This window comes from Mus caroli, chromosome 9, assembly GCF_900094665.2.
Source record: "Mus caroli chromosome 9, CAROLI_EIJ_v1.1, whole genome shotgun sequence".
Lineage (NCBI taxonomy): Eukaryota > Metazoa > Chordata > Mammalia > Rodentia > Muridae > Mus > Mus caroli.
Window position 1 is genome coordinate 20,203,039 of NC_034578.1, and position 11,082 is coordinate 20,214,120.

The following is an 11,082-nucleotide window of genomic DNA, read 5'->3' on the forward strand; positions in this document are numbered from 1 at the left end:
AGGGAAGTGGGGGGCGCTATGGGGGACTTTTGGGATAGCATTGGAAATGTAATTGAGGAAAATATGTAATAAAAATATTAAAAATTAAAAAAAAAGAAAGTAATTAATTATCTTCATAAATCTTGTGCCACTATTGCACCAGTCAATATTGTTTAAGGTCGAATCCTGGGTACAACCACTCATGCGTTTTCTTTCCTTATCTACCCTGTAGTATCATTCAACACTATGAAAGATAGCATGAAAAAACTTTCCTATCCAATTTCTTGCTCTTCAATCAAAGTGATATGAGTTCTGGATCACCTGTATTAAATGGATAATTTAATCTGAATTTTGTTGTTGTGATTATTATGCTGACATTTCTGGGTTTGAAATAGCTAGCATATATTTCAACCTCATTCCTGTGGCCAGTTAGTGTTGATTTGTGACTCAGGTAGCTGAGGCAATTTCAGTTCAGTTAGGGAAAGTCACAGGTCTGACCTGCTCTGCAGGTACTTTGTCTGGGTTAGTAGAGTGGAGCATGAACTGCAGGGTTAGAGAGGTGTGGCCTTTGACCTGAGCAGCAACTGCTCTAGGCAGTGCTTAGCCATGGGGCTAGAAGGCAAAGTTACTGGGAAAATGACTTCTGACTGGGGGAGCTGGCAAAGGCTCCACAAGGGTCCTGAAACTCAGTGGTTGGGTACCAGTGGGCATGGGAGGTGACCTCTATCTTTAGGGATGAACAGGTAATCAACATATATCCTGATATAGAGGAGTAAGTTGCTTTCAATGGAGTAAATGCAATGACTTCCTATGGGGAAAGTGGGGATTCCATACAGCTTGTCAAATGGTAGGTTAGAATGCCAGAATGAGAGGCTAAAATGGTGGCTCTGCACTCAAGACCATACACTGGTCTTCTGGGGGACCTAGGTTTGATTCCCAATACCCACATGGCAGTTAACAACTGTTTGTAACTGCAGTCCCAGAATGTATCATCCCCTCTTCTGGCCTCTGCAGGCACTGCATGCACATGGTACACAGACATACATGTAGGCAAAATACCTGTGCCCATAAAATAAAAATAAATAACTCTCTTATTGAAATGCCATAGAGAAATGAGAATTTTTGCCTATGCAGTGAGTAGGGGCTCATCCAGGTCCTCAGATGTTGATAATGGAGTGCCAGGGGCAAGATAGACAATATACTCTACCTGTTAAGAAAAAAGGCACTTTAAGAGGGCCCTGGGATGGTGGCCATCAAAGACCAGAAGGCAGGGAGGGTGTGCTATTTCTAAGAGGAAGGGTCTGAAGTTCCCAAAAAAGGGACAGTGGGGCTCAATTTTCAAAGCAACAGATAAAGTCTTGCGGGGAGTAGCTTGAGATATGGCCTGGGATGGTGGCTTTAATGTGTCCAAGGGAGGTGAGAGTGAGGGCTCTGCCTGGGAAGAGAGCAGTGTGAGTCCTGCAAAAAGGATGAGGTCAAGCAGCAAGTGAGTAAGGAGATCCTGGGAAGAGGGCATGGCTGGGATTCCAGAGGGAAGAAGAGAGTGTGGTTCCAGGCAACACAAGCAGCCATAGTTTGGGGAAGGCTGTGGGGTTCCAGAGAGAGGAGAAAGAAAGAGCCCCACTAGTAGTGTGAGCAGTGGATATGATGGGATGGTCAAGACATTCAAGATGCCCACCCAGTAAGAAATTGATTCACAAATTTAAGTGTGTAGTAGTTGATATCATAAGCTGTATAGCCATAAATAATACTCACGTATAGAATATTGAGTAAAAATGTTTACACGAGGATTGAAATTTGTTAATTAAAACACAAATTCTATTTATTGAAAATTGTTTAAATGTCTTCACTCTCTACATAGAAAAGAATTGGTCACAGTACTTGCAGTTACCACTGAGGTGTTCTGTAAAATATTGATGCGTGCAATAAAAATAAAGTATTAAAACCTAAACACAGATAATGTACCTTTAAAAATACTCAGTATGAATCACAAGCATAAATGTAATACATAAAACCATTATGGGATAACTGGAAAGTTTAAAAGACAACAGAATAAAAGCAACCCTCTTAAAAATAGGAAAGAGTAGGTGCATCACTAAAGATGGCAAACATGCATCTCATTAGTGAATCGCAAGTTAGAACATGAAGGTACCAGTCCTCACATATTACACAACAGCCAGCTTACAGAAAAGAATAAGAAACACTGGCAATGCCCAACACTGGCATATTAATAAAACCTTGGGCTCACTGTAGATAGAACTAAAAATGATACAGCTTCTTTGAAAACCAATTTGACAGGTTCTTACAAAGTTATGCATAATTTCACTACACAGTTGGGTAATTTACGATCATAGACATTTGTGCAGTTGAGCAGACAACGTATATCCACACAAAAACCTGCATAAAGGTGGTTTTCGTTGCTCTAGTAATCACCAAAACCGTTTACCAACCAAGATACCCATCAGCAGTTCAATGGATTAACAAAGCATGGCAAGTCCGTGGAATATGACAATGAGTATTTTTTCTCTAATATGTAAGAAAATAAGCTGTTGATGCACATGAAGGAATAGTAAATCACACAGTTACACAAAAGGAGTCAATCTGGTCAGCTAAATACCGCATGACTTCAACTATGTCACATTCTCAAAAGGGCAAAGCTGTGCTAGAACATAAATCAGTGGTTCCCGGGGATTTGTAAGAAGAAAGGGTGACTAGACACACATAGGGCATTGCAAGGTCAGTGATTCTCATCTGGATAAAACAGATGGTAGATAAGTGTCATCACACTGTCCAAGCCCACAGAATGCAGTGACAAGCCTGAACCTTAATATAAAGCACATAGCTTAGTTGTTGATAATGTACCGAGACTGATCAGCTAGTTTAATACCATATGAATTCAAGATATTAACACCATCAGATATGCCATGCAATGTGGGCAACAGGAATTCTCTGCACTGTTTGTATGACTTTATAAACCCAAACTTGCTCTAAAAAAATCAAATGCATGGTTTTAAAGGCAGCCTAAGAATAGTCGTTTACATGAACACAATCTGGCATTTTTCTAAGTAATATCACTTTGCTTCTAGCACTTAAATCTCACTTCCCTTTGCAGAATTTCCTTGCATGTCACATTCTCTGGGTCATGTCTGTCAGTGTTGGGGGTGGGGTGGTGGGAAGGCAGACATGTCCTCAGGCTGCCATCTGCTCTCCGAATGGCACCCCATATGCTGTTGGTGTGTAGAGTCTCCATTGTTGACATTTATGAATTGACTATAATTGTACTGTTATTTCCTTCTTTGCTTGAGTTAATTATGAAGATGTTTAAATTTCTGAGTGTTTTTTTTTTAATGTTACTTGTTTCAGCTTTGTCACTTGTTTGAGATATGTGAGTTGAGTAAGTCCTACTTTTTGGATTCTACTGAGAGATTTCCTTTGTTGATAATCTAGGATCTAATCACATTTTTGTATGTTGTCTAGCTATTTTGCATTTTGTACTAGAGAGTTCAATTTTGCCAATTTAAATTTTGTAGGCTGTTTTGCCTGTAAAGCCTTGAACATTTTTGTTACACACATTTAGTGTTATGTTAGTGATTACATCTACATTTATCAGTATGCTACAGACATTATGTGCTGTGTCTTTTATCAGCAGAAATAAATCTTTGTCAAATGGGAAGCTGCTAGCTTTGAATTTGATTGGTACCATGCAGTAATTTTCATAAAGTTCTTTAAACATTTTTTTAGTTGTTTGATATGCCTCTGAGCATCTATTTTTAAATTCCAGTCTCATTTGTTCTTTTATTTATATTCTGAACAAAATATAGTTAGATCATAGGGAAGGTTTTGTCTTAAATATTCTTTGTTTTAATGAAAGAGATTAAGCCATTTATACTTACAGTGGGAAACCTCTCTATCACTGTTGTCTTTGGAGTTTTGTTCTTTGAGGATTTGTTGCAGATACAGTTGGTAATTGTGGGAAGCTGAAAGAGTACTCTTCCAGGACATTTGCACCCTAGCCCTGGGAATCTATGCCTGCTACACACCATATCTGACAGAAAAGGAACTGGCATGGGTGACTAAGAATCTGAAGTGTGGGATTACCCTAAACTAATTTAGGGAATCCTAAAATGCAGTCATAAGAGGAAAATACAGATCTGGCACACAGGCAGAAGAGGGAGGGCACTGCAGCACATAGGAAGGAATTCCACTGAAGGCCACAGGGGCAGGATGCTGGCAGCTACCTGAACTGGAAGAAACTGGGAATGGAGTCTCACCTAGAGTCTGCAGAAGAGGCATGATCCTGAAAATGTCTTGATTTGAACATAGTAGAACCATTTTAGACTTCTGCTCTCCAGAGCTATGAAGAGAATAAATTGAGGTTGTCGAAGCCACCAAACCTATGGCTATTTGCCATAGGAACCAGAGAAGGCAGAGAAGTTAACTTTTCTCCACTTTAATATTTTCTTTGTTTATCTTGTTTTAACTTATCTTTCAACTTCAGATGTATCGCTATCAAAGGCAGACAGACAACTATGTAAGACTTAACAAGACTTCTCTTTTTTTCTTCTCTCCCCTCACAGCAGGACCCAGGTTCTTCCCTGAAATGCTAAGTCATGCATCCCTAACTGTCTGGGAAGCACTTTGCATTTTGAGGCCTTCCTTGTGTGGCATAGTTATCTTGTCCCCTTTCCTCTTAACTTTGAAACAATTCTTATTCAGCTGGTGTCTCCTCTGAGGACTCTGGAGGGGGATGTGAGGTGTTAAATTTCCTTCCTTCATATATGTCCAAAAAAAGCTGTTCTGTGCATTGGCACAGAAATGAAATTTACAAAATTCTTGGATCACAATTTTTCTTTCAAAACTCTGAACGCGTTCTCTGGCATTTACTTTTTTATGGAGAAGCCTGGCAATTTGAGACGTATTTCTTTTAGATATCTTTATTTTATTTTACTGCACCTAGATGTTTCATCTCAGAAGTTAAATATTCTTTTCAGCTGTGTCTCCACATCTGTCTCTTTTTGGTTAATATTGCTTGCAGCCTGGAAAAATCTGTTTTGGTGCCTCTTCTCCTGTCCCAGATTCTGAACTGACTCAATACAGAAGAGATGTCTAAGATTCAGAACTGCCCAGCACGTCCTTCTTTCCAGCTCACTCACTCTCTCTCATCTTTCTCATGCCAGCCTCTTGCCATTGTGTGGGCAGCCTTAGCCATGGTTCACACAGAGAAATCTCAGTTGTCTCTAAGGAGGTAATAGCTTGACTTTTCTTTAAACGTAACTACTCTTTCTGTTTCTACCTTGGTTACTCTTTACACAAAAGAATTTCTTTTTATGTCCCTCAGGTGTGTGTGTGAAGGAGTGGATGGCATCAGTCTCTGATCATTCATTACTATCCTCTTCCAACAAGATTAATGCTGGGAAGCATGTGTGGCTATGTTATAAAGACAAAAAAATGGGGGCATATGGTCCCCGATTTCTGATGACCTAGTCACGTGACTGTTTAGACTGTATGATGGTATAACCTTGGAATCGTGGTTTTTATGTTCAACACCAGGGCCCCTGTGGAACATGAGTCAGTCAACGCTGTAGCATGAGATAGGCTGTACACTGGATGATTTTGCCTAACTGGAAGTTAGTATAGGGTTCTCAGTATATATAAAATAAGATAATCTACAATTTTCAAACAATTGACACTAAATGCATTATCAAATGACAACATTTCAAGTGATGATAGCTTTATCCTAAATTGAAGGGCAACTATAGTGGGCTGATATTTGTCCGAACTGCAGAAAGTATGGCAAAGGAACAGATTCCAAACTAATGTGATCACCAAAGGAAAAGTCAGACTCTCAGCCATACACTACCGTTTCCTATGGCGTATGGATTTTGTCACAGAAAGAGATATCGTATTGGCTTGTAGAAATTGCCTTCTGGTTACTCAGAAGTTTTCCATTGAGATCATACTTTCTGGCATGTCTCAGTTAACTCGATTCCAAATAGGACTGCTTCACAGAAGAGATGTTAACTTATGTCCCAATTCCCTTCTCTACAGAGAATGCAACTAAGTCTATGCCCACGCTATTGAAAAGGTGTGGATGAAGTTAACTGGAGAAGAGTCAGAAGAGAGAAGCTCAGAGCTTAGGCTACATCCAGCTCTACAGAGACTGGGAGGAAGGCAGTGTGGGTAGGGGGTGGGGCTCTCTGAGGGTGATGCTGGGGTGAATGGCTGTGAACGCTGGGAGACCAGAACCCTTCCTTTACCTCTCAACTACTCTTTCTGATAAAAGGCAAATGAACTTTTGTTTCTGAACTATTCTGGAATGTCAATTGTGGCAGAGAAAATTATTTTAGCTCTAAAAGTCAATTCCGGATAGACGTGTCAGGCAACTCTCAAGAGAGACTGAGCTTGCAATATGGGAAGGCAAGAAGCCAATAGAACACACAGAGAAAGCTGTGGCCATTCTAACCCTATTGCCGGTAGCAATGCAGAGTCCTATGGCAAAGCCCAGATCTGCTTCCAGCAGGGAGGGCCAGTACCTCTCTACCTCAGTTCTCACCTCACTGATATCTTGATTCAATCCCCTGGTTTGTAAGTACCAAGAATATTACATACTATGTGCATTTCCTCTCCCATGTGAAGTCACACATGTCCTCTGGTTCCCGTCCTTAGGTTGTCCTGCTGTATGCCTCTACCTACGTCCTGGTGTCCCTCAGCATAGACAGATACCATGCCATCGTTTACCCCATGAAGTTTCTTCAAGGAGGTGAGCTAGCATTCTTTCATAAAGATTCTTTTACGGGGTAAGGATATTTTCGCTAATATTTTATTGATGTTTTCTATGCCCCAACCACACTCCTCTCCCCACCCCTCTCTGTTGTCTTTCTCCTCCTCCATCACTGTCTAATGGTTCAGAGTGTAGATAAAATTATAGAAAGAAAGTTTGGATGCCAGAGGAATTGAGGAATGTTGCCTGATCCTTACCCCATAAGAGAAATCCTTGGTAGGCCAGGCTGAGGCTGTGCTTCCATCTACTTCCTTAAGGTCCTGCCAGCAAGCACACTCTTACAGCAAAGTGGGCACAATTCCTTCAGGCTCGTCATTCTCAAGAAACAAATACCTGCCCCTCCTTATCCTCAAACCACGAAGTGTTTTTAATTCACTGAAAACAAGGGAACTTCTCCTTACTTCAGGATTCCTGGAAGAGAAAAGAAGGTGGCCAGTAATATCCTCAGCTGATGCTCACAGTAGTAAGCAGGGCTAGGGGTGCTGCTTGATGTTCAGTATATGGTGCAGGAGGAGAGGCAGACCTTGGGAAACTTCAAGTCCTGAGGCAGGAGGGCATCATGAAGGTTCCAGAACTCTCCAACCAGGTGGAAGGGTTGGAGGCTCTTCATCCATGGGGAACAGAACGGAGATGCTACTGATGGGGTACCAGGAGCCGTCGTGCTTTGGTGATGAGCACTGTGTAGGACCAGCTAGGTGCTCTCTGCTCTGCACATGGGCAGACCTGGCCCATGGGCTCCTAACCTTCTCATATACCCACATAAACTGAAATTTGACTGGGAAAACAAAGAGGAAATCAGGTATCTTTTAAGTGTGACAAAAGCTAAACTAGGGAAAATAAATAATGCATTTAAAAGACATCCCATAGAATCCCTACCTAAAGAAGGCAAGTTGAATGAGTTATGAGAACCTTTGAGTAGATCTACAGAATTTCATGGGAGAGCCACAGGAAGTAGAGAGCAGTGGGAATTTCACTAATTGACCACACAAGAGTTCATTTGTACTGTTCTTCAATAAAGTGACAGTGTCCTTAGCTAGCAACTACTGAGAGATTGGTACTGTTGTGGGTTTTAGGGTAACTGATAAGAATTAGTAATGTACCAACAATGGTGAAGAAGAATATGTGTTAATATGAAAATAATCTCAGACTCTGATAGAACAAATGTTAGCAAAGTAGCACATATATGCATACACACACAGACTCCCCCCACAAACAGACTGACAGATATGTATATACACAGACCTCTCTCACTCTCTCTCTCTCTCTCTCTCTCTCTCTCTCTCTCTCTCTCTCTCTCTCTCTTCCTTCCACACACACACACAGCAAATAAAACTTTAAATAACTTGGAAAAGAATGGGCTTGTTAATATATAATATTGGACTAGCTTTATAGCCAGTTAAAAACATGAATTTACTATGACATAGCTAGTTCAATACAGACCCTTTTAGACTATGAAAGTGAGTCATTCAAACATGCAAGACTAAAGAACATAATGACAACCCTTCCACCATCCTAAGAAGGATAGAGTCTTTATAGAAATCACATCAAAAGCAGAAGTAATAAATCAAATTATTTGTCACTGCATCAAGGTCCTCAACCATATATACAAATAAGAATCATGAACAATAGCAAAAGAAAAAGTGGAATTTTGTACCCCAAAAGACATAGAATTAATCTTTATTATTATTATTATTATTATTATTATTGTCACTATTATTATTTTATTTATTTTACATCCCAAATGCTGCCTCCTCCAGGTCCCCCCTCCCAGAGTTCTTACCCCTATCCACTCTCCCCTTACCTCTGAGAGGGTACTTCCCCAGACGTCCCTCTCCCTGGGGCATCAAGCCTCTACAGGATTAAGTGCATCTTCTTCTGAGGCCAGACAAGGCAGTCCTCTGTGACATACATGCCTGGGGCTTCAGACCAGCTGTGTATGCTTTTTGGTTGGTGGCTCAGTCTCTGGGAGTTCTCAGGGTCCACATTAGTCGACATTGTTGATCTTCCTATGGGGTTGCCAGCCCCTTCAGTCCTTCCCCCAACACTTCCTGAGGGGTCCCCAACTTCAGTCCAATGCTTGGCTGTGAGAATCTGCATCTGTCTCATTCAGCTACTGGAAGAGCCTTTCAAAGGACAGCCATGCTAGGTTCCTGTCAGCAAGCACAAAACAGCATCAGTAATAGTGTCAGGGTTGGTGCCCACCCATGGGATGGATCCAAACTTAGCTGATCATTAGATCAGTCTCTGGGACACTCCTCCATGGATGGTAAGATTGTAAACTGGTACAACCATTCTAGAAATCAATCTGATGGTTCCTCAGAAAATTGGAAATAGTTCTGCCTGAAGACCCAGCTATACCAGAATATACCCAGAAGATACTCCCCACAATATCACAAAGACCAGTGCTCCATGCTCCACTGTGCTCATAGCAGTCTTATTCCTAATAGCCAGAAACTGGAAACTAGTATCTTTCTTGTGACAATCTTGACAAAACTTAAGAACATCCACAAAAAAAAAAAAAAAAAAAAAAAAAAAAAAAAAACAAAAAAAAAAAAAAAAAAAAAAAAAAAAAAAAAAAAAAAAAAAAGAGGAAAGGAAAGGAAAAAAAGAAAAAGACATGAACACAGATTAAGAACCAAAGAAATAAATTATGAGACACACTGCTAATTAAAGAATTGCAAGATTAAACATGTAGAGGAAAGTTGTACCAGCCAGCTAAATGAGATTTAAAAAAAGAATTGTCTTGGAGTTGGGGAACAGGGGGAGGTAGGTGGGCCTGCACCCTCATGTACAAGCTGTATGCTGCAGAGGGCATTAGATCCATTTGAGGAAACTGAGGCTGTAGGAGACACTGACAGGTCCCAGTGGCTCTCGGTCAGAGGTCAGTCTCTATGGAGGACATTGTGTGTTCTCAAAGCACGTGTCCAGGTGCCCAGGCATCTTTCTCTTTTCTTTAAGCAGAGAAGCAAGCCAAAGTCCTCATCGGAATAGCGTGGAGCCTCTCGTTCCTGTTCTCCATTCCCACGCTGATCATATTTGGGAAAAGGACACTTTCCAATGGTGAGGTGCAGTGCTGGGCACTGTGGCCGGATGACTCCTACTGGACCCCGTACATGACCATCGTCGCCTTTCTGGTGTACTTCATTCCCTTGGCAATTATCAGGTGAGAGGCCAGTGGGCTGGACCCTGCCTGAGCACTGTTGTACTTTGCTTCTTCAGGTCAGTCACTGTTCCAAAAACCTTGCGGGAACTCACTGGGATGCAGGATCCTGTCTACTGCTACCACGTGCTAAGCCCAGCTCTCTGAGGCAGAGTCAGGAGAGGAGAACATTTACTGAGGATGCGCTCAGACACGTATATTGTGCCAAGTGGCTACGTCCCATCTTTCACACCTGCCCAGCACCTCGTTGCTTTAATATGCATCAGTTTTTCTTGTCTTTCTCCTTGACTATTTCTAAGCATCTCCTGACAGTGGCCTGCTTTGTGTTTAGTGATCATCTTTGGTTTCCTGAAACCCTAAAGCTGGGAGGAATTCTAGGTATCACCATCCAGCTGCGACATTTTCTCAAGGGTGTAGCAGTGACTGGGACAGCAGGTCACTAGCTCCTGTGAGATGAGTAGCTGTCCAGTCGTCTTTTCTGAACGGACAAACTAACGTCCACATTTGTCTCAACTTGCTGCTCTCCTCTCCACCAATTTGCACAAGAGGGGGTTGAGTGGAAAGATGGAGGTCTAAGTTTATGTAACCAGCCCAAAGGAAAGAAGCAGCAATGCAAGCACAAGACTCCAGTGGCTGGGCGTGGGTGGGGCCTCACTCCTGATTGATTTCTCAGCCTTCATTAAGCCACGCCTTCTAAGTCCCTACTTACTGGGAAGGTGCCAGCAGCAGGAGACCTTGGCACATTTCTCAGGAGGTCTGTGACTCTGAGACTGCTTTCCCACACTCCTTTGACTGCTTTATGGGGTAGGACTGCTCCTCCAGACCTCCAGACTGCCTGCTGCTTAACTTTTTTTGTTGTTGTTGTTAGTGTGCTTGAAAAGTCAAGGCTGAATTTGTTTGTAAAATAGTTTCAAAGGGGGTGTTTCTTTCCCCTCTCACCACAGCAGAACCTCCTTTAGAATTGTGCCTGCTTCCTGGCTGCCAGTGACCTTTTGTGTCCTTGAGCTTCTTGGAAGCATTTCCTGTCTGTCAGGAAGCCAGCGGTCAGCCACCAGCTTTACTCCTTTCTAAGTCAAGAGTGGTCTTCTTTCTGGGGGACAAGGCATTCTCCACTTCTTGAACCAATCTCAAGCACGTCTCTCTCTCTCGCGCGCGCGCTCTC

At 41.9% G+C, this 11,082-nt stretch overlaps 1 protein-coding gene and 1 long non-coding RNA gene across 4 annotated transcripts in view; one reads left to right on the plus strand and one right to left on the minus strand.

Annotated features, from left to right (window-relative positions):
- The window catches only part of Npsr1 (neuropeptide S receptor 1), a 209,838-nt gene that overhangs the window by 176,962 nt on the left and 21,794 nt on the right, over positions 1 to 11,082 (plus strand). Inside the window, exons 5-6 of one of the 2 annotated variants that reach the window (XM_021172302.2) lie at positions 6,646 to 6,739; positions 9,722 to 9,923. In XM_021172302.2, the coding sequence (XP_021027961.1) occupies positions 6,646 to 6,739; positions 9,722 to 9,923 (296 nt within the window). The remainder of the gene's footprint in view (positions 1 to 6,645; positions 6,740 to 9,721; positions 9,924 to 11,082) is intronic. The other variant, XM_021172303.1, reaches the window with a different exon arrangement.
- LOC115031937 overlaps positions 1 to 11,082 on the minus strand; it is a 72,654-nt gene that overhangs the window by 27,760 nt on the left and 33,812 nt on the right. For both annotated transcript variants that reach the window (XR_003837582.1, XR_003837581.1), the window contains exons 4-5: positions 8,562 to 8,910; positions 6,958 to 7,171 (exon numbers count right to left, since the gene is read on the minus strand). This is a non-coding gene — a long non-coding RNA (uncharacterized LOC115031937). The remainder of the gene's footprint in view (positions 1 to 6,957; positions 7,172 to 8,561; positions 8,911 to 11,082) is intronic.